Below are 27749 nucleotides of genomic sequence, written 5' to 3'. Positions count from 1 at the left end.
TATTAAGTCGAAATCTGGTTAGAAAATACTGATGGAAAGGGCGTGGAACTAATTTCAGGTAAGGCATGATTCCAGGTGAGCTAACCAGACCATAGTTTGCTCTTACCATAGGTTTTTTCAGCTCTAATTCCTCCATTTCAGAAGAAAGGTTTGCCATGGCATTTTTAATCCGGTCTACATCTTCTTGCTTAATGGTTTCCGGTGCTAAAAAAAGCCCAGGACGACCAAGTTTTTTAAGGGTGGATTCAATGTATGCTAGCCATGGGATTTTACTAACTTTATCTAGAGCTAGGCAGTCATTTAAAATCATGTGGTTCAGGGAGATCTCCTGATTGAGCAATGTCTTAAGCCAGCATATTAACGGGGCTATTTTCAGTAAGTCAGTTACATAACTCAGCCCCAATTCTGCATGAATAGAAAAAGTAGGGGTGGACTGAGGTACAGACAGCAGGGATCTTAGAAATATATTTTCAACCACTTGAATTAGGTGGTGTTGTGTACTATACCCCCGAATGCCGGAGCCGTATGTATCAATTGCTAGGCATTTGGGGCCCGATGTAGGTAAATCCAATTTACCGACCCTTAAATACCGAATCATACCGATTCGGTATTTAAGAGTCGGTAAATCAGAAGGGGCAGATGTAGGTAATTCTCAATTACGAATTACCGAATCGGTAGGATTCGGTATTTACCGATTCAGTAAATACCGAATCGGTATTGCCCATTGATTCCTATGGGCCTTGAAGCCCATAGGAATCAATGGGCAATACCGATTCGGTATTTACCGAATCGGAAAATACAGAATCCTGCAAGGGTGCAGGGGATGACACTTTGACACCCTCTAGCACCCCAAGTACGGGCTTGTGTGCCATGTGGCACACATACATGCCCTAAGGGCATGTCTGTGTGTCACATGGCACAGGTGTACATGCACAGATGTGCATGTACACCGGAATTCGGTATTTAACCACCCAATTGTATTGGGTGGTAAAATACCGAATTCTGAAGGCCTGTAGCACTGTAAACAGTGCTACCTATATTGGGAATTTTCCTAAACAGTAAATTTACAGATTCTGTGAAATATAGCCCCCTGCATCTCAATCACCAAATACCGGTCGGTAACAGCCGAATTCGGCCGTTGATCTTACACACCTTCACAATGGCTTCCATAGGTCTGGCCCCCAGATGTTTTGAAAATCCCGTAAGGGCTGATGTAGATCTGGAAAATACATTTCTTATATGTTTCATTTGAGGAACCCAGAACCCTTTTTCATCAAACAAGATCCTTAGGTAGGTAAACACAGGGACCCTTTTAACCTCATCACTCCCACAGAAAAAGGATATTGTTTTTTGTTTTTTCCTACTATGATCCCCCACTATCATAACATGGGCTTTTTTAGCGTTTATTTTCAGTTCTAAAGATTCCATAAATTTGCCGAACGTGTTCAGCAGTTTATTTAGACCAACACCAGTGCGCGCCAGTAAAACTGCGTCATCTGCGTAGAGGAGAACCGGTATAATGGTTTCTCCTACACGCAGGACGTCTAATGTAGCTCCCTTCAAGGCGGGTTCTAAAGCATTTATATGAAGCGTAAAAAGTAGGGGAGCCATAATGCACCCCTTCCTGACCCCTCGTTCTGAGTTAAAGTACCATGTACATCTCCCTTCCTGGGTGACTCGAATAGAGGCTGACAAGCCGCAATGAAGGTCAGCCAAGAATTTAACTAAGGCATAATCAATGCCGATGTTAAGTAAAATTTGCCACAGCTTCGACCTGTTTACCAGATCGAACGCCATTGAGAGGTCCATGAACCCCATATAGAGGGAGCCCTCTTTCGCTATGGTGTATTTGCTAATAAGGAGCTGGAGATTAAGACATTGATTTAATGTGCTTCTTTTACTTCTAAAACCATACTGAGCATTTGACAGAATCCCTCTCCCCTCAAGACAATCTGTCAACCTCGCTAGAATAACTATGCCTAAAATTTTCACTGTCGAATCTATCAGGGAGATAGGCCTATAACATGATGCGTCATTTCTTTGACCCTTTTTAAAAACCGGAATAATGATGGATTTGGACCAGGATGCAGGGAAAGAATTCACACCCGAGGCATTGAAGACATTTGTTAATACCTTGGCCCAAAATATAGGAAAGTTTTTAAATCGGTCCGCTGGAACCCCATCCAGACCTGGCGCCTTGTTTTTCCTAGTCTCCTCAATTGCTCTTGCCACTTCTGTCTCCTGAACAACCACTGCGGGGTTAATTCTGAGTTTAAAATCACCTCTTGGGAACCCTCTGATGTCTGATTCCCATAAATCTTCTCAGAATGAGCTATCCATTGGTCATCAGGGATAATAGAATCAAGTGGAGAATTCTCGTCCACCGAAAAAAAGGCTCATTAATGGTGGACCAGAATTTCCCACTATCTCTCAGTACCTCCGGGGACAGAAGTTTCTCCCATGCCTCTTCTTTAATCTGGTTTTTCCTGTCCCTGATGGCCTGGTTTTAAGCCTTCCTTAACTTCAGGACAAGCTCCCTATTTCTAGTGCTTCCTTTCAAGGCTTTTAAAAGAGCTGAATGTGCCCTAGAGCAGTTGCTATCAAACCATTTTTTGCCTTTGATTGTTATAGGGTGAATGTTTACCATCAAATCGGTTTTAATTTGTTTACAGGTAGCATCAAAATCCCCCTCTATCATTGAACTCGATGCAGCATTGTCCTGGCAAATAGCAACCTCATTCTCAACTTTGGTCAGGACTTCCCCCATAAAGGTTTCTGGAACTACTTTTGTCTATTTTAATCTTCTGCCCTGGTCCGTTGATATCACCTCACGCCTAGTGGCCATGATCTCTGATTCAGAGAAACTTAGGTGGGGCCCCAGTGTCACTTCTAGAATCACAGGATTATGATCACTAAAGGCGGAGGTCCCCACCTTATCTGTTAAAACTCTGGATAATATTCGCGCTGTCCCAAATATGTAGTCTATAACTGTGCCAAGCTCCGTGCCTTTAAAAGTAGGAGCCCTAAAACCTCCCACGACACATGCCGATTTGTTGTGGCCAGAAGGTTTTCAGGGGCCTCCCCCTGCTTAGTATGTTCAAAATGCGTGTGAACTGAACTTGGGGGACCAACAAGGACATCATAAACGCATCCATGAGCACATGGGTGAATATTAAAATCTCCCATGAGGATCACCTCAGAACTTGGGTATATGTTACTAAGAAATCCTCTAAGCAGATTAAAAATTGATTTAAAAACTCACTCTAAAAGGAGTTATAAAAATTAACAAATAGCAGTTTCTCCGATTGAGACAATGAAATCTCTACTGCCTGACACTTATGACACCCCGCGTCAAGTTGTTTAAGTGAGCCAGATAGTTTCAGGGAGCAAAATATTACTAAACCTCCATTTGCTCTTCCGTCCACGGCCTGTATAGCGGGAATGACAAAGTGAATGTACCCATCAATTTTAAGGCTGTTATGGATGTCCCAAGTTTCTTGGAATGCCATTATATTGTATGTCTTAATTTCATCCAGACAGATCATGTCTCTTCACTTACTTCTCAACCCTGCTATGTTCCAATACAAAATTTTACAGGTCTGCACTTGGGGCTCAAAATTTACATCAGGGGGTTTTGTTAGATTTACACTCTTCACAACTTCACACTCATATTGGACTCTGATATTCGCACTTTGTTCGCGATTAACACCTAGTAGTCAGTCACAATCTTCCAGGCCAGATAACCCATCGAACCTGTTAGAAAGCGTCCTATTCCCCGCACCTCTCCATTCCCTTTGTCCTCCAAAAGGGTTTTTTCCCCACGCCATGACTGCTCAATTTGGTAAAAGTAGGACAGGGGTAAAGAGTGGATTGCAGAAGCGGAGTCCCTTTGTTGCCATTCACAAATATGTTCCACCGTCCTCCTACTCCTAAAATTAATAACTATACAATCCCCCACCTCAGACTTTGGTTTATTCCCCACCCAACCCACTCTTCTAGCGAAGAGGATTTCTGTGGATACATGGGGTGGCAACGGGCGGTTCTTGTTGAGCCAAAAGAGGCATTTATTCTTTAACTCATTATATGATTCCCTCTTAGCCTGGTTTAATATTGGAACCCCCGTCAATACCACCACATATGGGGAGGACTCTGGGGGGAGTTGTAAGATCGGTAAGGTGGCTTCACTGTCGGTAGATTGACTTATATGCAACGCTTGTTGAGTTGGTACAGACCTGGTGGGCTCTCTTGACTGTGGCCTTTCCCTATCTCTCGGTCGTTCGACCGATAGCATATTACTGGGGGCCAATACAAGGCACTGTGCCCGAGGGCCTACAGGATTACCACTGTCGTTCACTGAACTCGCTACATTAGGGACAGTGTCAACTACTGTTATATTTGACCCCAAATTACCGGTTTCAGTACTGATTGACCCACTAACTTGCTTTCCCTCTCTAGCCCGAGATGAAGCAACCGACATATCAAGGCACACTAAACTGTTCTCAATTGAGTTAAATCTTTCACATAAAGGGGCACAGGCCTTCTTAAGGAGGCGATCCAACTTTGACCAGAATGATGGCCCCAGCTTTCTCTAGCCCTTATCCTCATCTTGAGGTTGAGGTATACTTCCTTCACTTATAGGCGTTAAGGTTTCAAGATTATGGGGAGGACTTTGCATCAATGAGTTGTTAGGCATAGGACCTTCCCCCAGTCTTGCTTTCTTCCCGGATGTTTGTGCTTTAGTGCCCATATGTTTCCGTTTAGCTGGTAGACCCTGTGAATGTTGCGACGACTCCGCCTTGGCACTGCTAGCTGACCGTGTCTTAATGTTGGGGGAACGAATGACCCCTGACAATGTACTTGAGTTTTTAACCAAACTCTTGTCCGTTGTAATAAAGGGACTGGGAGGGTGACATACCAAAGGCTTGGCTATTTCTGAAGACTGGCTCATTTCACCTCCCCCCTGGTAATATTAAAGAGGCATTGGTTTCCGTCAGTTGCAAATCTGGAGACCGGGCTTCGGCTAGCCCGCCCATGGATGATCTTTTGTTAAAGGCAATGTCTAGGGACAGTCTTTTTTATGTTAGCGCAATGTCCTTTGCAAGAGCTGCGGACAATCTAACTAGGAAATTGTCCAAGGTGCCCATTAGTAAACCTCTGGTAGATTTTTCCAGTGTCCCACCCAGTTACTGGAGAAGCAGACATAATAGCCGTGGGGTCTCACCAAATTGGAAAAGGATGCTGCTCACTGACCTTTGATGGTGATGAAAGAGGGATGGCCCGTCCCGTCCTTATCCGGCCTAGAACGGGATAAATCTGAAAGAGACACGTTAGTGATAGATTCCTTACCTTAGAATATCCCCAGGCGTCAGACTGGATCCGGAAACTTTTGCGTAGCAATACCCCTGCGCGCCGGTAGGCGTCGTCTGCGGCTCCGCGTCCGTCGTCGGCGTCGTGAGCGCCGGGATGACGTCGTCGGAGTACTTAGACGGCGCCCATGCGCGCTGACGTCAGTTCTTCTTTTTTCCGCGCCAGCTAGCGCAGATCCGGAAGAAGCTCTACCCCCAGTCAATTTTTGACTGAAATTTTTGATCCTTTTTGATCTCTTTCCTTGTCGATTTCTCGACTATCGGTGCCAGGGATGCCCGGGTTCAAGCCTTGTTCGAAGTGCGGCCGACTCATGTCGGTCACGGACCCCCATCGCCGGTGCCTGAAGTGCTTAGGCCTCGATCACGACGATCGATCCTGCTCCGACTGCCGGGCCCTGACGTCGAAGGCTAGGCGGGAGCGGTCCCGCAAGCGTCTCGAACTGAGGCAGTCGGCCCCGCGCCGCTCCAGGTCCCGGTCCCGGTCCCACGGGAGGTCGAGGGACAGGTCGCGAGGTCGGAGTCATCGACGCTCCGGAAGTGGACACCGATCGTCTGGTTCCAAGTCCTCAGGTAAGAGGCAGGAGAGGTCGGAGCGACGTCATCGATCCTCCGACCCGCCCCGACGGTTCCGTCTGGAGGTCCTTCCGGGTCGGGCGCTTCGGCCCCGACGACGTCGGGTGCTTCGGGCCCGGCGCCGCTGGCGACTTCGGTCTCGGCGCCGAAAGACCTCGCTGGATCCGGCTCCGGATCCGGGACCTCGCCGGTCGACCCTACGACCTCACCGGCGCCGTCCCTTCAGGTGTCGTCCCCGGTAGCCGATGTGGTTGCCGACCCCAATGCCTCCTGCGGTTCTGCTCAGGCGTCGGGAGGGCGCCGCTGGGCGCCGATTCCATCGGCCTTTGGAGAATTTTATCTCCACGAGGAGGCCCTGGCTGTTAATCCTGGTCTCCAGGACACAGGTGACGAGGAGCATTGGGAGGGGTCCGAGGACCCTCTGGCACATGATTGCCAGTCACAGCAGGACTGGACATATGAGCTTGGGGAGGCCAGTGGTATTGACACCTCGCCAGACACTGGATTTACATCACCCCCGACTGTGGCTTCGGAGGCGGGTTCTGCTTACAGCGTAGTGTTGACGAAGGCAGCTAAGGCCTTAAACCTTCAGCTCCCCGTCGTGGCCGTGAGGACTAATCTCCTCACTGAGGTCCTCAAACCGCAGTCCGGCTCCGCGGAGCCCCTTTTGCCGTTCAATGAGGCCTTGTGTGACGTTCTTCTGGGCACTTGGTCCAAGCCCGCCACAGGCCCGCCTGTGGACAGGAACGTGGCCAGACGCTACCGCCCGGCACCGGGCGACCCATGCTTTTTGTCCACCCATCCCACCCCCGAGAGTCTGGTCATCCAGGCCTCAAACTCCCAAACCGCATTCCCGTCGGCCCCGCCCGACAGGGAATCCAAGAGATATGAACAGTTCGGGAAGGTTTTCTCGTCTGTGAGCCTAGGGCTGCGGTCTGTGAACACCGCCTGTCTCTTGGGCCGCTACACCCACACCCTGTGGGACACGGTTGCGGAGGTGCTGCCTAGATGCCCGGAGGAGGTCCAGGCTAAACTCAGCCAAGCCCTTGCGGACGGCCGAGATGCAGCACGCTTTTCTAACCGGTGTGGGCTGGATACAACGGACTCACTGGGCAGGGCGATGGCAACGACGGTTCGACGCCACGCCTGGTTGAGGTCCGCCAACTTCTCGGCCGATGTCCAGGCCACTCTCCTGGACATGCCGTTTGATGGCCGTCGCCTCTTCGGCGACAAGGCAGACCATGCGCTGGAACGTTTCAAGGCCTCCAGGGCTACGGCCAAGTCCTTGGGCCTTACGGCCCCACGCCAGCAATCGGGTGCCTTTCGCTCCTTTCGTGGCCACGGAAGGGGCGCCCCACCACGTACCCCCAGCCACACGCCGCAGAATGTCCAGCAGCACGGTGGCGGACGTGGGAACCGCCGTGGCGGTGGTCGGGGAACACGGCGAGGCCAGTCCACACCTCCCTCAGCAGCACCGGCCTCTAAACCTTCCTAGTCCGAGTTTTCAGGCCCATGTGACGCCTGTGGGGGGCAGGGTTCGCCATCACCTCTCCCACTGGCATACAGTCACTTCGGACAGGTGGGTGCTGCAGATTGTCCGAAGGGGCTACTCCCTCCCCTTCGAGGCATCCCCTCCATCCATGCCACCACAATACCACCGTGTGTCGGGGGATCACTTGCAACTTCTGCAAGAGGAGGTCTCGGCCCTCTTGGCCAAGAGGGCCATTGAGCGCGTTCCTGGGCCAGAAGTAGGGTGTGGTTGCTACTCCCACTACTTTCTGGTGCCCAAGAAGGGCAAAGGGGGCCTACGCCCTATCTTGGACTTGCGGAACGTCAACGGCTTCCTCCGTACGGAGAAGTTCAAGATGCTCACTTTGGCTCAGGTCTTAACTGCCCTGGACCCAGGAGACTGGATGGTAGCGTTGGACTTGCAGGACGCTTATTTCCACATCCCCGTCCTGCCGGCCCACCGGCGTTACCTGCGGTTCACGGTAGGCCAAGAGCACTTTCAGTTCACCGTGCTCCCCTTCGGCCTTACCAGCGCCCCACGGGTGTTCACGAAGGTGATGGCGGTGGTCGCAGCTCATCTGCGCAGGCAGGGTGTATCAGTCTTCCCCTACCTCGACGACTGGTTGTTGAAGGCGGGCTCGCCCCAGACAGTCGTCAGCCACCTCCAGACTGCGGCCGACCTCCTGCACCTGCTGGGGTTCTCCATCAATGTGCCGAAGTCACACCTGTGTCCCTCTCAAAGGCTCCTCTTCATCGGAGCGGTTCTCGACTCGGCGCAGTTTCGGGTTTTTCCACCCGAGCAGCGGGTTCGGGATATTCAGGCTCTGGTTCCCATCTTCCAGCCGTTATCCCGAGTCTCGGTCAGGTTGACGCTGCGGCTTCTGGGACTGATGGCCTCCTGCATCCTTCTGGTGCGTCACGCCAGGTGGCGGATGCGGGCTCTGCAGTGGGACCTGAAGTTTCAGTGGGCCCAGCATCAGGGCAACCTGTCCGATCATGTCCTGATCTCGGAGGGCACTGCGAGACAACTGCAGTGGTGGCTCACGGACCGCGAATGGGTCAGTGGCAGGTCCCTCTCCCTACCCCACCCAGAGCATGTGGTTGTGACGGACGCGTCCCTCCAGGGCTGGGGGGGCCACATGGGAGAGGCGGAGATCAGAGGCCTCTGGTCTCCGGCGGAATCCCGGCTCCATATCAACTTGCTGGAGCTTCGGGCGATTCGTCTAGCACTGAAAGCATTCCTCCCCTCTGTCCGGGGACGTGTAGTGCAGGTGTTCACCGACAACACCACCGCCATGTGGTACTGCAACAAACAGGGCGGGGTGGGGTCGTGGACCCTTTGCCAGGAGGCTCTGCGCCTATGGCAATGGCTGGAACATCAGGGCGTGACCCTGGTGGTTCAACACCTGGCAGGCTCTCTGAATGCCAGGGCGGACGAACTCAGCCGTCGGTGCATGATGGATCACGAATGGCGTCTGAACTCGGACGTGGCGCAAGGTCTCTTTCAGCAGTGGGGAGAGCCTTGGTTAGATCTATTCGCCACAGAAGAGAACGCGCAATGTCATCAGTTCTGCGCGTTGGAATTTCCAAGGCGGCACTCGCTCAGAGACGCTTTTCGTCGCGAGTGGAGCTGCGGTCTGTTGTACGCCTTTCCGCCTATACCACTTCTGCCCAGAGTGCTGAAGAAGATCAGGCGCGACCGGGCCCAGGTTATCCTTGTGGCTCCGGACTGGGCACGAAGATACTGGTATCCCGAGCTACTCAGCATGTCAGTCGATCCCCCGATTCGTCTGCCTCTTCGGGAGGACCTTCTGCCGCAGCAGCAGGGGACGGTCCTGCACCCGAACCTGTCCAGTCTCCACCTACAAGCTTGGAGATTGAGCGGCGGCAGTTGAGGCCATTTGACTTGCCTCCTGAAGTCTGTGATATCATTCTGGCAGCCAGGCGTCCCTCCACAAAGTCGGTATACGCTTGCCGGTGGAACAGATTTGTGGCGTGGTGCACAGCAAAGGCTGTGGATCCTCTCTCTGCACCCCTTTCGGAAGTGCTGCTCTTCTTTCCCTTGCCCAGCAGGGCTCTGCTCTGGGCACTCTTAAAGGGTACCTTTCTGCTCCATCAGCCTTCTTGAGGCTACCAGATCAGCCTTCTTTATTCAAGTCCCCTATTGTAAGTAGATTTCTGAAGGGCATCACGCACATGTTCCCTCCTGTTCCCTTCGTGATGCCCCAGTGGGACTTGAATCTTGTTCTCACTTATCTAATGTGTGCTCCCTTTGAGCCACTTCATAACTGTCCTCTTCGTCTCCTTACTCTGAAGACTGCCTTCCTGGTTGCCATCACCTCTGCCAGGAGGGTGAGTGAGCTCCAGGCTCTTTCTTCTTCTCCACCTTTTCTGTCTGTTCATCCTGACAAGGTGGTATTACGTACACGACCTTCCTTTCTGCCCAAGGTGGTCACGGCCTTCCACATCGGGCAGTCCATTACCTTGCCCACTTTCTTTCCGCCTCCGCATCCCTCGAAAGAGGAAGAGAGGCTCCACCGTCTGGATCCAAAACGTGCGCTCTCCTACTACCTAGACCGCACACGCCAATTCCGGGTGGATGACCAACTCTTCGTTGGTTACGTGGGCGCGAAGAAGGGTAAGGCTGTGCACAAGAGGACCATCTCTAGGTGGATCATCTTGTGTATCCAAGCATGTTACTCCATGGCGAGGAAGGAGCCCCCGGCTGGATTGCGGGCTCACTCCACTCGGGCCACGGCGACAACAACTGCCCTGGGCTGAGGTGTCCCCCTGCAGGACATTTGCCAGGCAGCTACGTGGGCCTCGCTGCACACGTTCGCAAGACACTACTGCCTGGACAGTCAAGTCCGGAGGGATGGCTTCTTTGGCCGTTCCGTCCTCCAGGACTTTCTGGTGTGATATTGGTTCGCAGACCCACCACCGGGGTTGGTATTGCTGGGGTATCTATTCTAAGGTAAGGAATCTATCACTAACGTGTCTCTTTCAGATGCACAAGTTACTACTTGTGTAACGATATATCTGTAAGAGACATTAGTTAGTGATAGATTCCTTACCGACCCACCCATCCTCCCCGTTCTGTGAACCGATATCTAGGGTTAAGGTCATCCCCTTTCAGGGCCCTAGTTTCATGGCACCAGTGTTAGTTCTATCATGGCTCTGCGTATCTGGCGCGGAAAAGCTGTGTGTCAGAACTGACGTCAGCGCGCATGGGCGCCGTCTAAGTACTCCGACGTCATCCCGGCGCTCACGACGCCGACGACGGACGCGGAGCCGCAGACGACGCCTACCGGCGCGCAGGGGTATTGCTACGCAAAAGTTTCCAGATCCAGTCTGACGCCTGGGGATATTCTAAGGTAAGGAATCTATCACTAACTAATGTCTCTTACAGATATATCGTTACACAAGTAGTAACTTGTGCAACGGGCCCGCCCTTGGCCTGGGCTTCGCCCGGCTCGTCCCGCGACTTTGAGGGTCGCGCTGCTAAATGCGCCTCCTGGCGCTGCTGTGGCATCACTGATGCGCACCGCCACTGAGGATGCCGGGGGATGTAGTCCCGGCGCGGTAGGCGCGGTTGGTGGCGATACTTTGTGGCGTCCAAGTGATTGCAGCAAGGTAAGGCTCACCCCTTCACTGCCTACCGTGCCGTATGTAAGAGGCGCTCCTCCGTGCCTTTCTCCAGGTTAATGTGGCTTCCCCCGCCGCTCTGCCGAGGGTCGCGGTGCAAAATGCGCCTCCTGGCGCTGCTGTGGCGTCACTGATGCGCGCCGCCACTGAGGATGCCGGGGTATGTAGTCCCGGGGCGGCGGCGTGGTAGGAGCTGTTGGTGGTGATACTTCGTGGCGTCCAAGTGATTGCGGCAAGGTAAGGCTCACCCCTTCACTGCCTGCCGTGCCGTATGTAAGAGGCGCTCCTCCGTCCCTTTCTCCAGGTTAATGTGGCTCCCCCCAAATAGATAAGAGGTAATGTGATACCAATGAGCAAACCTACAGGGAAGTCCAAATAAAATCAAACGCAAGATAAACCTTATACTAATACACGCAGAGGCCTCACAATATCATCCTTAAAAAGACAGCAGGGCTCCAAACAACAGGCTGTGAGGCTTCAGTGTGCAAGGCTCAATTACAGATGGAGGATGGACACGGATAGTAAACACACTGGTTTGCGGAAACCCATAAACCCTCATCAACAGCAGACTAAAGAGGTTGAGAGTCACCCAGAAGTGCTTTTATGTATGCTTTTGACAGTGATCTGGAAGAAAAGGCTATGTGACACTAGTAAGAGAAAAATAGGTGCAAGAACCGGAAGCACGAGTAAATGAAAACGCCATAAAGAACCTTACATCAACGAATGTCACTGTGTACGGCACGATTAACACACACTCACATAAACAGAATACTTTTTTACCCACTCTTCGGCCTTTCCCCCATCAAACAAATGCTATCTCGGGGAACAGTTTAGAGAGAAAAGATGATACGTGTAATTCTCTGTTTTAAATTAAAATATGTACACAATGTATATAAAGAAACGCGTTTGTGGAGTGAAGTTTAAATAATACTTTGTATTTTGTAAAATGCAATCTTAGCAGATCTCTTAGTAAAATTGTCCCACTGCAAGATGGTCTCTCTTTAGGATTGTCTCTGTCGCACCTTAAAAGATGCTGCCTCGGTTATTAACCAGGTTTCACGCTTGGGTGTCGTAGAGGGACAACCGAGACCTGCACTTAAACAGTACCTGTTGAAAAGTGAATAAAAGAGTGCCTCCACTGCAGGAGTCTGCAGTGGAAGGACACTTGCCACCGGAAGCAGTACGTGACCATGCTCCACAGCATGATGAAGACCAAACTGAAGCTCAGGAGGACCAAGGCGAGCAGGTGCTGACCAATAGTAAGCAAGGAAACAGGAGTGACATGGAAATCGCGTGGGAGCCAGCCAATGGTAAGTAAAGGTAAGTAATGGGCAAACACTGAGAGCCTTTTAAGATATTTATATATATTTTTTTTTAAATACAAGAGTGTGCAAGTGCTGTGCAGGCAAAACCAAAAAGGACAATATACATCATCCTCTTAATCTAAATTGTCACTCAATAAATGGTGTGGTAGAGCACCTGCTTCAAGAACCAGCAGATGCACCCTCCCTGGGGGGCATACGGATCCCTACCCTGCTGTTTGCAGACGACACTCTCCTCATTGCCAAGACTCCCCAGGGTCTCCCGAAGCTTCTGAATCGATTCCAGGACTTTTGTTCGGCAAGGGGTTTGGTGATCTATGTTAAAAAGACAAAATACCTGACCATGCACCCACCACGGAAACTAGGACGCGCTCAAGTCCTGAACTCTGTCCCTCTTGAGAAAGTCTCTGAGTTTGACTATTTGGGAATACGTATGAGCGATGTTATGAGCTGGACACCCCATATTAACAAGATGGTTCTTAGTCAGAAAAGGGTGGGGGGTGCGTTGTTAAGGGAGTATCGTGCCTCATCTAAACAGTCTGTGGCACCTGCAATTGACATCTACAAAGCAAGAGGAGTCACCGCAGCGCTATACAGGGGGGAGCTATGGGGCCTTTGCAACTTGGAGGCTCTATCCAAGTCGGAGAGCAAATTTTTGAAAGACCTACTGGCTCTCCCTTTGAGCACCCCCACAGTTCCGGTGCTCTTGGACGTGGGCTGTAAATCGATCACGGACCAGGCTCGCCTCCGGCCGCTGCTTTTATGGGCCCGCTTATGGAGGGCCCCAGAATTGAAATCATATGCCGAGGGGCTGTCTGAGGTGATGGGAATGGGGGGCTGGCACAAGATTAAGTGGCTAAGGGATGTCTAAAACCTCTTGGGGGAACTAAGGAAATCCCCGTCACTGCAATTCCACCGCAGCCTTTTTAAGAATCAAGGACGTGGTGTCCTACGAACCCTATCTGGATTTGATTACCATGCCAATTGATAGGGCTCTATACTTTAAGTTCAGAGTGGGCACTCTTCCGATAGGGGATCTTCTTTCCAGATGGAAAAAGCCTGTGCAGTTATCCCCATTTTGTGCCCTTTGCTCGACAAGGTCCGAGACAGTGGCACATATCCTTTTCGAGTGCCCTGACTATTCCCGACCAAGGAGGTGTTGGCTCAAACCTTTATTCAGACTATTAGGAACACGCCAGCATATGGTGGCGTTACGTATTTTACTAACTGACACTTCCCCCCCCTATAGTCGGCGGTGTCTCAAAATTTTTAAAATGGGCATGGTTGATTCGCTCTAAAAGACTGTCTATTTCAATTTAATTCACTTTTTAATTAACTTATTGTATGTATCAATTAATTAATTAATTAGTTATGTGCTTATATAGCGCTGGAATCACTCCCGAAGGGGTACCTCCGCGCTTCGACCGCTGCGAAACCCTTCCTGGCTTCCCTGAGAGATGGTCCCTTAATGGGTATCTCCAGGGTGAGACCAGGCATCCCCGGCGGTCTGGTGGGGCCGTTAGTGAAGATGAGGCAAGCTAATGCCCAGAGTTGCTGAGGGTGATCGCTGATCAGAGTGGGCACCGAGGCGAGAGAATTATCGAGTCCGCTGACCCTGGTCCAGAAACCTGCCGCGTCGGGAATCGAACCCTGGTCCCGGGCCGTCCTCTGCTCTCGGGTCTGCCGCCTCTAACCAGTGAGCCACACTACTTCAATGGCACCTTTTTTACCTGTTTTATTCCTTGAATGCATTTTTAATTGATGATTTGCAGTTTTTATATGTATGTAATGCTTTTAAGATATATCTGCATATCGAAATAAAGCTATCAACCAACCACTCAATAACACTAGTTATTAAGATAGTGGAAACACGGATTGGAGGAGTGAAGTACAGTATTTGGCTGAAGGATGGTCTTTTTTTTACTTTTTTAGTTCACAGTTGCTCTAGTGTTTTTTCTACCCAAGTAAATTTGAATACGTTCCCTGTTTCCAAACCTTAATAATCAAACCTGCTTCTATAGGGCTGTTTTCAGAGACCCCATGAGAAGGAGGACCTGATGTGTGTTTCTTCCCCTTGTTTTAGTCTTAGTTTTCCTATGGCCCGAAGGATGGCCTGGTTGCCAAGCTTAGGTACTGTGAATGGGTCCATAGTGGCAATCTAGAACATACATATATATATATATAATGGCCCCCGGGAGGCCATGCTACGAGGATTAACTTGACATCATGTGCACACTCCACTACGAGGCCATGATGTGTCAGATTTAGCTAGGAAGTTTTACCAACATGTGACTTGACAAGGTAATGGAAGAATGTTGTTTCTGTAACGATAAATATGATGACACAAGTATGCAATTTCTGAAATTTGGCCACCATTGAAACATGCCGAGAGGGAGCGAGAGAACGAGAGAGGGAACTAGAGAACGAGAGAGAGAGAGAACAAACACTTTAACATAAGATGAGCAACTGACGTCATTGGCCTTTGCTTCTTAACTGCTATTTCTTGATGATCCTTGTCATTTGACAAGCTTTTACCTTCAGCTTGGCAGATAGTTTTGAAGTTATTAAAGCTGTAGGAATTGTGTGTCTGTTTAAAATGCCTATGATACATATTACATCAAATTATTGGTTGTACTTTTTATTTTTACTTTACCTGAGTTTTCAATGTTGTTCTGTTTTTCAAGGTTTATAATAATGATGATGTTGCCATGGTTTAACAGAGTTTTATTTGATTAAACACATTATGAACTAGAAATTGTAAAATAAAAAATTGCCGCTTATACTTTGCTTTTGGATTTTAGATCGCCAACCGTGATCTACTGAGTACCATTGGTAGGGAGTTTTCTGGCAATGTGGAAAACGGCCTGAAGGCTATTGGTAGGTATATACCATTTGATTTTGTTTTACACAAAGTTTAAGTGCTATCCTATATAACTTTAAAAGCATTGCTTTGAGATATTGTGTGTATCTTTACAGTATAAGATGTTGTTCCATGGTTTTCTGTACATTTCTAAAATGAGTGTTATAGCCTTTGAAGCAGAACATTTTGTTTTCTCCAACAAAATCACAGGTTTTAAACCTAAAGCAGGTGATCACAACCATCCGCTTGTGCTTTATGCAGATGACCTAGTGCTGATCTCACACTGCTATTGGACGTGAGTGCTTAGTAGCAAAATAGGTGCACTTAATGGTCGACTTGGGTCTTAAATTGAATGTGGACATTTCAAAAGTAGTGACCATGCCAACTAAACACCAAAGTAAAATTAATTCGGATTTATGCCTATATTCTCGGAAGGGTGGCACCTTTTACGTACTATAGAGTCATATTAGATACTAAATTAAACTGGTACAAGGTGTTGGATGTGGCAGCATTTTATATTTTCCAAAAATCATGGAGGAACTCATAAAAAGTCCATGACAAAAATGTAAAACACGTAAACCATTCCTTTAGCAATTCACCATTTTTAGGTGAAACATGGCGGCAGCCAGCTGAGCCGCTGCTGTACTCCAGTTCAGGGCTCCCGTAATGCCTTTTCTCCATGTGAACTGATGCCGGAGAAAACGTAGTTCTTCTAAGTAAAACTGCTGTAACTTGCGAGGGGCACTTACCGTGACCTAGACAGCATCAATGATATCGAGTCACAAAGGAATATTGGCGTGTCGGCGTTTCTGCACGTCTTCCAGTTTTTTTTTTTCTCCGCCGCATATGTGCTTTGTGGCAGCAACTCTCCCGGCCCTCCCCGCTCTTCCTGCACTCGGCTTGCTGCGGTGGGGGTCGCCTGCGCTGGAGCTTCGGAGAGGTCGTAAGATTCTGAGCCTCCTCCGGGGCGCTCTGGGCAGCGGCAATACCGGTGCGTCCGGGTCCACCGAGGGAGGAGGCGTCCCCCGCAAGTCAGAGGTGGATTCTAGGAGCGTTGGTGAGGGTAAGGAGCGGTTGGGAGATCACGGCCAAAATTCGGGTGAGCGAGGCAATTTTTACAGACTCTGCCGTTAGCTCGCCCACTGTGCTGGAAAAGGGAGTAGGATTAGGGCCTGGCGCTATAAAAAAAAAATAATAATAATAAAAAGCGTGGGTGCAAAAAACAAGAGCGCAGCGAGAGAGGCAAGAGAAGAGGAAGACATCTCACTGGAGATATACAGAGGCACAAGGGGTCAGTCTGCAAGCCATAGTTCCACCACGGATAAAGATAAAAATAAGTCAAAAAAACTCTCTTCCTTTTTGAGTGCAGAAGTCAAGGCTAAACGCGCAAAAGGGCAAATACCCACTAAGACTGTTAAATTGGCTGGGGCCCCGGGTACAAGAGTGACACCCTCTTTAAGATCTTACTTCAAAGTGGTACCACAAGTTTCAGACTTAGTGAACCACTCACTGCACCAAGTGGTACCACAAGTTTCAGACTTAGTGAACCACTCACTGCACCATCCCAGCTCAGAACCTGGCTACATGCAAATTAGTCTGTCCCTGGCCCAGTGCATCATGGGAACAGGGCATTTAACTAAGGCATCGAAACGTCGACCAAAAAAACCCCTTATGCAATATGACATTTGAAATATTGTAAAATGCAACGGTGTGGTTAGAATAATTTGTGTCTGTAACACTGACTACAAGTACACAGACATATTTGTACTTTGCCCTTTTGGCCATTTTCTTCGTTGTTTTGTCTTGAATGTTGTGGGTCACGGCTGTGCCCACTTGTTATTAACTTGTTCATATTGTTTTATCAATCAGACTGCTAAAATAAATTGCTTGTCCGGCTGGACAAAAGACATAACACTTATCAGGTGTATGATTATTAGTTTTGTCTATCATTGTGTCCATGAATAGGGACCACTGTTTTTCATAATCTGATACTGCCCAAGGTCCCTATGGCATACCTTTTGGGTTCCCTTGTTCTTTGTAAACAATGTATTGGGACTACAGCAGACAACATAGACTGGGAATAGGGGTCTGTACATGGAACCAGAGGGCTGGGGGCAGGGCAGTAGCAGCAAGATGACCATGGAGGTCAGGCAGGATGGGCACTAGAAGAAAGACACACCATGGAGAGCAACAGTGAGACTATAATCACATACACACAGACCATGGAGGGAAGGTGGGAGGTGGCCAGGGGCAGCTAGCTGACCACACAGGGAAGGTGGGAGGGGGTGTGGCAGCACAGAAGACCATGCATGGCAAGCGGGAGGGTTAGTGGCAGCACAATGGCTATGATGGGCAAGAAGGACGTTTCTGGGGCATGCACAAAGGACCATGGAGGATAGAAGGGAGGGTTAGGACCTGGGCCCAGACAGAGTTCAGGGGAAGGGGCCTTACAACCTACCACGCGGGGCAGGCAGGAGGAGCAGTTGCAGCACAACAGACCAGGGAGGGCAGAAGGGTGTGGTAGTAAAATGGACCATGGTGGACTGAATGAAGGGGATAGGCGCTTCGAATGTGGACAGGCAGGGTGGAGGTGGCAGGGACAGGTTAGTCATCTGACAATGCTAGGCAGTTGGGAGGGGAGTGGCAGCTCAACAGAACACTCAGAGTAGATAGGAGTGACAGGTCCATGGAACATGGTGGGCAAAAAAGGTGGAGCAGGGGGATGCACACAGACATCGGAGGGCAGGGGGAAGGAGAATAGGGACAGCAAGCTAAGCACAGAGGCTAAGCAGGAGGTCAATGATGGGGCATATAATTGGGCAATGGAGGGCAGGAGGAGTGGACTGGTCCATCATGCTAAATGGAGGGCAGTGGCAGCACATCAGCCCATGCATGGCAGGAGGGAGGAGGCTAGTTCATGGATTCTAACAACAGAGGGTAGAGAGGAGTTGGATGGGGCAGCAAGCTAACTGTTCAGAGAAGGCGGGAAGGCCAGTGGCAGAACAACGGCCACACAGGGCTGTAATAAGGGAGCAGGGACATGGACTTGGACAATGGATGTCTAGGAGGAGGGCAGGCAGGAGCAGCAATCTTGGGTGGGGGCAGCACAATGCGAGGCCCTGCTTCCAACCATCCATTGTAGTATGCAGCTTACTTAATGTTAAAAAAGAAAAAAACTAGAAATTTGCTGAAAAAAACAAAGATTTCAGGGATGGTATAGTTGGACTCAGATTTCACTCATACACAACCAGTGAAATTCAGCAGTTATAGTTACCTGAGCCAACTATAACTTATGCCCCTGCAATGTACTGCTAATGACCTCAGACATTACATAATTCATGGTATATTTATATGTGTGTATATATATAAATATATGTGTGTGTGTGTGTGTGTGTAGATATAGATATAGATATAGATATAGATATAGATATAGATATATAAATATTCAGAGAAAAAAGTTTCCCAAAAAAACCTTGGAAATTCGCTGACAAAACCAAAGTTTACAAGGACTTTATAGTTAGGAAATAGAATTTAAAAATCGTTGGAAATTCACTGGGATAAAAAGGTTACAGGGATATTATAGTATGGATGTGTAAATGGATATGTAAGTGGTTGTGGTTGGCTCTTTTGAGAGGCTGTGTAAGCGAGTGGATGTGTGAGTGGCTTTATCAGTGAATAAGTTAGTGTGTGATTATCTGTATGCGTGAGTGAGTGGCTGTGTGAGTGGGTGGCTGTGTGAGTGGCTTTATGGGGTAATGGGTGTATGGGTGAGTGGGTGTTTGACTGGTTATGTGGGTGTATGATTGGATGTGTGAGTGGTTCTGTGGATGATGTCATCAGTGATGTCATTGGCCTTGTCATGAGTAATGTAATTTGTGAGGTCATAAGCAATGCATTGCAAGTCTGTAAGTAATAGTTAACTCAGGTAACTATATCTTGTGAATTTGTATGGTTTTGGGCGTGTACAATATTTGCTAAACTGTAACGTCCCTGTAAGCTTTGTTTTTTAAATTTTGTTTTTGTAACCTGTAACCTTAGAGGATGGATGTGAGAGTGGCCAAATGTGTCGTTGAGTCGGTGTGAGTGGTTATAGGAGTGTGTGATTGGCTGTATGGGTCTATGTGTGGGTGTGTAGTGCTTTTGTGGGTGTGTGAGTGGCTCTATTGATGAGTGTAAATGGGTATGTGAGTTGCTGTATGTGTCTTTCAGTGGTTTTGTGAGTATCTGAGTTTGCAAGGGGCCGTATAGGTCTGAGTGGGTGTGAGTGTTTCTGAGTGGGTCTGTGAATGGGTGTGTAGGTACCTAATGGGTATGTGAGTGGGTCTGAGAGTTCTTGCATGGGGCTCTGAGTGCGTGGTTAATGTCTGCGTAGGTTGTGAGTGGATGTCTGAGTGGTTCTGCGAGTGGGTGCGTGACTGCCTGGGTGAGTCTGTAGTTGAGTTTGAGAGTACCTGTGTGGGTGTCTGAGCGGGTCTGAAAGTGCATCAAGATTCTCTGATCTCTTGCGGATTTACATGGAGAGCCAGGCTGAGCCTTGTGGGGGATCCACGGATTCCCGAAGTGAGAAAAAAAACTTGATATAACTGAATTACGTACCTAACACTGGTCCCTCTGACACTTTTTTTTAACACACCCATGGTGTCAGGGTCCCTCTACTCTGACCCCTTTAATCACTTTACAGAAAAATGGTAAGTCCCCAAGATCGGTCCCCGATGCTTAAAACTAACCTTTTGGTGGACTTGCTCTTTTCACAGCGTAGCTTCGTCTAGTAGCTACTGCTGCCCCATTGCAACTGCTGACCCATAGGTCAGGAGTTCACGGGCCCTCCTCCACGCGCAGGCTCCCTTAGCGCCTCATCGCTGGTGGTCTAGTGCCTGAGAATCACTGCTCTCCTGCTTGACTGCCCTTTTGTTTGTTTTTCAGCTTTTCTTTTTTTTCATTTTTCTCCTGTCTGCTTTTTTGCTTCTGCCTTTCTTTCACTTTTCTTTCCTTTTTCTATGTTTCTTGCTTCTTAGTCGCCCCTGCTGCTGCGATCCGCCGCAGCAAGTCAGATGCTGTTTTTGTTGTGCACCACAAGCTCATTGCGTGCTCCTGCATTTCTCCGGAAGCTAGTTAATGATTATCAGGCAGTTTTCGTACAATTATTTTAGGTTTTGTGACGCATTGAGTAGTCTTAATTCATTAAGTACTCTATCATGGCACACTATACGTCGAAAAGAGTTCCTTTCGGCTCCTTCTAGGCACTGCACATGGTAAAACCTGGTAAATAACGACTATTAAACACAATGCAAAATACCAGTAAGCATGTTGATACTACAAAGAATAAGACCAATTGTTCCAGCATTTACTAGAACATTTCAGAAAGGAGCTGCAAAAGTAATCAAGTAATATGCATCATGTCACTCCTGCCATTAATCAATTTAGGTTTCTTTTCTTTGCATCACCGACTGGTTCAGTTAGTGAAGGCATTTTTTTAATAATATTATTTTCATTCATCGTTTAAATTCCTTTAGGTTGCAGACTTGCCCTATCTGGTCTTGGATTGCCTTTCCAGTGTTCATTAAATAGCATGTAAGCCCAACTTGGGTGCGTGTCCCAGTGGCACATGGATTAACAGTAGATGTGTTAGCACCCAGGATAATGTGCTCAGGGCCGGACTGGGAACCGAAACCGGCCCTAGCAAACTGCTCGGCCGGCCTCTCTGTGGGGAGGAAGGGGTGCAGCTGAGCTGTTTACTAGGGCCAGTTTCGACCGATTTTGTCACGGGCGATATTGCTAGCCCGGTAACAAAACCGGTCCCCACCCTGGCCGCCCACTGGGGAAACACCCAGTGCCCGCTACAGCCAATCCGGCCCTGAATGTGCTGCATCACTAAACACTTATAAGGTCTCAAAGGCGAGACCGGTTAGCTATGCCAATACTTGCTAAGGACTTGCCTACAGACCGGTTTAGCTGACAAAAGACCTGGTGTATCCAGTATACGTTAAGAGTGGGCTTTGGTCTGCCCCTTGCATATGATTTGATGGCTTTCCTATCTTATCGCAGTACCCAGCTCCTGATTTTATGGCTTTCTTCCCTATTCTTGTATTTTGTTTCAACAGAGTAGGATTTGGACTTTACTGTGTTTTGATTTGATGAGTTTTAGCTTTCAATAGGTGGTGGTAGGGCCTTGCATTGCAGTGCATGAGGGACAATTTTCTCTCTCTCGCATCCTCTCTTCTTTTCTCCATTCTCTCCCTTTTTATCCCTCAATTTTTAAGGTCTCGCCTACACAGCGCGCAAGCGCTGCTTAGGAGGGGACCTTTAGCAATCGCTTAGGACTTTTGCTTAAACGTGTGCATGTTTTGCATTGGTTTCTATTGCAACTCGTGCATGTTTGGCATTTCCCTTGCTGGAGCAAGCAGTGGCGCCATCTGTTAGCAATTATCGCGCTCGCTCCCGCAAGGTAAAGGCTGCACATCTCTGCACTCGCCCTCCGCAGTCACGAACACGCCTTCCAGATTGCCAATCTGCCTGCCCCAGTCGCTGCTCTCTGCTGCACTCCCCCCACCCCTCCCACTTGTTTATTTTTTGCCGTCACGGACACGCCTTCCACATTGCCATTTCCTCTGCTTTTGTGTCTGTCTTTAAATGTAACCTTGTTAGTTACGTTTTACTGTTTGAAGACTTGCTCAACATCCTAAAGAAATATATTGTGCAAACATTAAATCGCAGACACAGAGAATGTGTATTCACACCCTAGGTAGGAAATATTACTTTAGGAAAAAAGATTTGACTGAATAAAAAGATATATTTTTAGAGTAAATCTTGTCAAATTATTTCCTCCTCTTTGCATATAGCTAATGTTTCTTTGTTTACTGGTATAGTAATTGTGTGACGCTGAGGCACAGTTTACCAGAGACTAATACAACTACACTTCAATTGCACCATTTGAAGTTCCTGGGACAAACGCTGTGGCACCTTGTAAAAACCCACTTACCTTCAAAGTACCGTCCCCACCTCCTTCAGTTTGGAAATTTGTAGTAAATTAAGATATAATTCGAAATCACAGATTTGTAGATGGATGTTAACAAGGTGTATTTCACCGAGGCATCCAGAGTGACGTACACAACAAGAGCAATATTAGAGTTGTCTGACTCGCTTCTTAGATGGAAGTTAATAAAATGTTTGTAATTGCAGCATATATATTAAAATTTGTGTGAACTGCAGCTTTTCAGTTGTTAATTGGGTAATATATTTGTATTACTTGATGGTCATCTTGATTGCCATTATTAATCAATTTTTTTTCATTTGAAGTTTCTTGATGATTTTTTGTTAGTTTGAGCATGGCATTGTTTTGCTGTGTATTGCTGGTGTCATTTTCATTCAGGGAATATGCGCTGTCATCGTAGGCATGGTCATTGGTTTTTGGAGCGGAGCTCTCTTAGAGGGTTTTACTTAAGAACTATTACGATGTCGCAGGAGTGCAAGTCTTTTTTTTTTTTTATAAGCGAGTTCGCTTTTCACCGAGGTATTCAAATAGACATTGTGGACAACAAGAGCTTTATGTGCGTGGCTGTGGTGTCATTGGCTGAAAACTCATCAGTACCAATAAGTACACAAACTCCAAATTTATGAAGGGTGTGAACTCTATGTAAGTGGAGTTCATTCATTAACAGGGCAAGGCAAGCTATGGCGAGAGGAGTCCTGGAGTGCAATACAAAAATGTGTCCTAGGCACAGACTAGTCGATGTGTGTAGCAGCGATTTCTAGTGCCCATGAGAGGTAGAGCCGTGTTTTCATACCACTTAGGGAACCCGCCATGCTTTATGGGATAGAGTAGCAAGAATCTGCTCTCTTGGGCATGGTTTGAGGAGGGTTGGTTTAGGTGAGTATTATGAGTGAGCTGATTTAGGGTATGGCATTAGGTTTGGAGGTGAGCTCCGATACTGTTGCTCCAGGCATTGTCTGGCACAATACTGCACGTTGCAAGCCAGTATTGAGTGGGATACGGTTGCATTTTATATGTATGAATTGAAGTTTTTGTTGGTTGAGGCCTGTTGACCTGATTGGTACCCCTTGTATCTATCCCTGTGTCCCGGAGGAGAGAAGCAGCTCTCCACCTGGAAAGTAACTGTTGGGCTTGGCAAAACCGTCAGAAAAACAAGAAAAAAAGCTTTGATCCTAAACGCGGTCTAATTTCTCTGGCGCTTCTCCCCTTAGCGTGTGACTGCGTAACTTCTCTGTCTTTCGCGGGGGCCCTTTGGTTGCAGAAGAACCGTCCAGCCCGGGCAGGAACTGTTGTAACCCCAGCAGGGAAACAAGGCATCCGGAATAGCAAAAACAAGCATTGGCATAACCAATAGGTCTCGCCTTTGGGACCATATAAGTGTTTAGCCATGTAACAGTTAATGTTGTTACACCAAGGATATTGTGCTGGATAACTAAGCACGTATAAGTTCCCAAAGGCGAGACCTATTGGCTATGCCAAAGCTTGTTAATCTTTGGCTTTCACTTAGCCCCAGCCTCCCTCCTCCCCCCCCCTACACACACAAACATTCTTTCCTCTGCTCACCTGCCATTCATTTTAATTGCAGTGGACGGCATCCTCTATGACCACTGCTTCTAAATTGGATGCCAAGCTTGGAATGCTGATTGTTTTACCTTTTCATAACTACCACCACACCTAAAAGCCGCATGCCAGCCCTCATGTAATAGTAAAAAGAATGAAACATTATGTACAGTACTGTTTAAAGATGGGCGCCCACTGCCCTGATTTCTGGGTGGCCATCTTGGAACATTATTACGTATAGTGTATCATTGTTCCAGAATGGCCAACACATTGCTTCTAAATATAGCGCCTATGTCTCACAGTGCACAATACATTTCCAGGATGGATACATGCTGTAATGTTTACATTTTTTACTTTGTTGTCCAACATTTTTAGGCAGCTGAATTTTTTCTACCTGTATTTTTCTTACACATGCTTGTGAGTTTGTATGTGTTTTATTTTGAATCGGGTGAATGCCAGGATGAATCATTTCATGAATGAATAGATGCATAACTGCAAGGAGGAGTACATGTACTACAAGGTATTGAGTGCCCAAACTCATGGGTGACTGAAAAGGTAATCCCGTCTTGTTCAGTAACCGCTTCGTAATCAATGCAAACCTTTCTGATAGAGAAATGCTCTAGCGTAACGTGTGAGATGGACAGAATTGCTTATAAAATGCATTTATTATAATTCTGGCTTAATCTCGTGACAAATGGTTCTTAACGTTATACCATTCTTAGGTCAAGTATAAGCTAAGCAGTGAAGACCCTTTCTACAGTTGCTTCTCAGCTTCCACGTTCAGCATTGCTTCTTTCACTTTGGTGTACAATTGATGTGCATGTCTAGTTGGTCAGTAAGCTAAGGATGCCAGGATGGTAGGATGCCCAGTGTACATTTTCACTAGATAATTTCCTCGTGAAGCATCCACATGGAAATAGTTTACATTTTGTAGGATAATCATGAAAATTCAATTTGTTATAGAGCGCTAGTAGCATACACTAGATTGATGTCAGAAAGGCAAACGAGCATCATCAATAAGAACCAGAGGCAAAGCAATATGAAGTGATTGTGTAAATGAGCAGCTTTGTTAATCCAGAAAGATGAAATGCCTCCTAACGTGTATGTAATTCAGTTGGCACAGTGGACACATTTGGCCTTAGTGTTTTGTTTAACTTCTTTGATGAACATTGTAATGCATCTGAAAAATTGTCAGCAATTGCGGCTGATTATTCCACCTTTGAGTTCATTATATGTATTTGTTTTTATTCAGTGCAGTGTGCTCTTAACCGACCAGCCTTCTTTGCTGAAAGACTTTATCATTCGATGAAAGGGGCAGGGACGGATGATTCTACACTGATCAGAATAGTAGTCACTCGAAGTGAGGTAAGGGTTCTTCCATACTATTTATTTATTTATAGTTTTATAGAGCGCGAACCAACTATATTGATAAGATTGTTAAGAGTGGACTATAAATGTGAAGGTTGTGTCAATGATCTGCTCCAAAACCCCTTGTATTGTCTGTACCTGTGTGCACACTGAGAGTTGCATTAACACACAACTTTATTAAAAACAAATGTTTTTCTAGCACCATAGTTCCAATCTGTAGTTCTTTATTTTTTAAGCAACTTCAGCATTAATTATTATACATGATGTATTTTCCTTCAGATTGGTTCTGTTTAGTGTGAACTTTATTACAAGACCTGCCTGTGCTGCTCATATCTGGTCGTTCAATACTGCACACCTTGTGTAAAGCAGTTTCCTGTAGCTGGCACACATTGAGTGCTCCCTTGTTTTGAGGGAGCCATTACGCAGCCACCTTATGTATTTGAGGTTGTTGGGTCGAGCCTAGAGTCAGCGCTCATGCGCTGCTCTGCGAGGCATGCTTTATCTCCTCTATGTAATACCAGACTACAGGAGGTAGCCCATAAACCCTAATGAGACAATGGCAAACATCTGTAACATACAACAATGTCTCAAAGGGGTGTCCGTAAAAGGACAGTTAGAAACACTACAATTAATTACAGAAGGATCAGTCAAGAAGGGGGAAAAAAGCCAGGGAGATCAGATACTTTGCAAAAACAAATTGTATTGGTAAATTCACATATTTGACATATTCAATTCCATAAGATCAAACAATTAAAGAATTAAAGAGTTGTGCTGGGTTACATTAAATGCCATGTAACCTGTTGGATACTGTGCCCAAGTGCCTGTGAAGAATTGTGGCGGCGTAAGTGATACGTGAGGTAGTATATACAGTGACGGTGAAGGGTGCAACAGCGAACATATAAGCTTAAAATTGTACAAAGTCAGGATAACCAAACAATAAATGGTAATGTGATGCACAAGTAATTAAGTATGGTATCCTTGGGGAGAGCGCCGAAAGTTTTGCTGTCGACAGCGTTTCGGCCTTTAGGGATGTTATGCCATCATCAGGACCAGGTTACACTGATTTTTTTATCTCAGTGCTGGGGATAAAGGGGTATTCACATGGATGTGTATACAATTGAGAACTCTGATGCGAACCAAGACGAAAGAATAAGAAAATGGGGGTATGGTCAAATGAGCTAAAAGGAACAGAAGAGGAAGGGCGCTGCAGAAATTACCGCATGTCAAGAAGGGAAAGTGAGGCAAGCACTAGGTCTAAAGAGAACCTAAGCATGCCAGGTTCTCTTTAGACCTCCCACTCCTTCTCCCACACCTACACCCCCACAACCCACTCCCACCCCTCCCCCTTCCCTTCCTCTCTTACTCTTGCCTACCTTATTCTCCTTAGAACCAAAATGTGAGTAAGTGTAAGAACAGAATATAAGAAGGATATCACCTGGTTCGTCCTCCATTCTGCCATCTGGGCTGTTTGTCCCCAAACAGCCCAGATGGCAGCATGGAGTACCGACGGAGAGAGCGGTGCCCCTAGAACCTGAGCTGTAGCCAGGTGAGGAGAAGCACTTTCCTCTCGCATTTAAGAAAGACTGAGAGGACGAACCAGGTGATATCCTTCTTATATTCTGTTTTTTCACTTACACACATTTTTGAAACAGTAGCAGAGTTCTAATTGGTCCTGATGAAGCAGTAGATACCTTTTGAGGATCACTAAACTGCAGAAACATGTCGACCTATACATCTAGTCAGTAGTTATTTGTTGGACCCATTACTCTTTGCACTAATTACGTTTTTATCCATTGGAAGTGTACGGCCATAGAATAAAGTAATGATTGCCTCCACTCTCCAATTTTAATTGAGCACTTTTTCTCACTTATCTTTCTTTATGCACTGTTTCTAGTAACGAAACCTTGCATACTCAACATCTTAGCGAGTCCCACACACTTCACAGCTAGATTCTAGTGAAGCGGTTGCAACGAGGACTCTCCACTCTGTGTAGTAGTCCAAATGATAGAAAGGGCGGTATAGGATGGTTAACTGATGGTAACCTGACACGCTATGCGGATGTCCTGTTGTATACCATACTGGCATTTCGGATGCACTTAGGTTAGAGGTCACCACACATGAGACATACTATAGTGCCTTTTTTGCCTAGACCCACAGTTACTCTTTTGTATTTGTATATTTGTGGTAGTTGCCTGTTTATGGACCCAGATGTTTACTACTACTTGTGCTATTTGGACAGATTCAATTACATTTATATGGTAATCTAGGTGCCATGGGGAGAGTTGTTTGTGCCTATAAGCTTCCAAAGATGCTCCCTTATTTTCATACATTTGTTCAAAGAATTAGATCTCAACATTGTATAAATCTTTGACTATTTCCCAAAACAGAATGGATTAAGTACTTAGGCAAGGGTCGCCTATGATCTGTTGCAATGATCCCTAGGGCACAGTGAGTAAGGGAGTCATGCCTGTGTATACCAGTCACACTTAGGGCATCTCACTAGCTTGGCTAGATTGCATGAATTAATCTTGCCCACTGTCTGTACTTATGTTAGC

The 27749-nt window shown here is 47.3% G+C and overlaps 1 protein-coding gene across 2 annotated transcripts in view; it reads left to right on the top strand.

The window, feature by feature from the left end:
- The window catches only part of ANXA7 (annexin A7), a 453711-nt gene that overhangs the window by 403752 nt on the left and 22210 nt on the right, over window positions 1-27749 (top strand). For both annotated transcript variants that reach the window (XM_086922337.1, XM_086922336.1), the window contains exons 11-12: window positions 15217-15292; window positions 25079-25191. In XM_086922337.1, the coding sequence (XP_086778463.1) occupies window positions 15217-15292; window positions 25079-25191 (189 nt within the window). The remainder of the gene's footprint in view (window positions 1-15216; window positions 15293-25078; window positions 25192-27749) is intronic.

Source organism: Lissotriton vulgaris, chromosome 5 (assembly GCF_964263255.1).
Source record: "Lissotriton vulgaris chromosome 5, aLisVul1.2, whole genome shotgun sequence".
Taxonomy (NCBI): domain Eukaryota; kingdom Metazoa; phylum Chordata; class Amphibia; order Caudata; family Salamandridae; genus Lissotriton; species Lissotriton vulgaris.
This window is presented reverse-complemented; position numbering and strand designations above follow the sequence as displayed.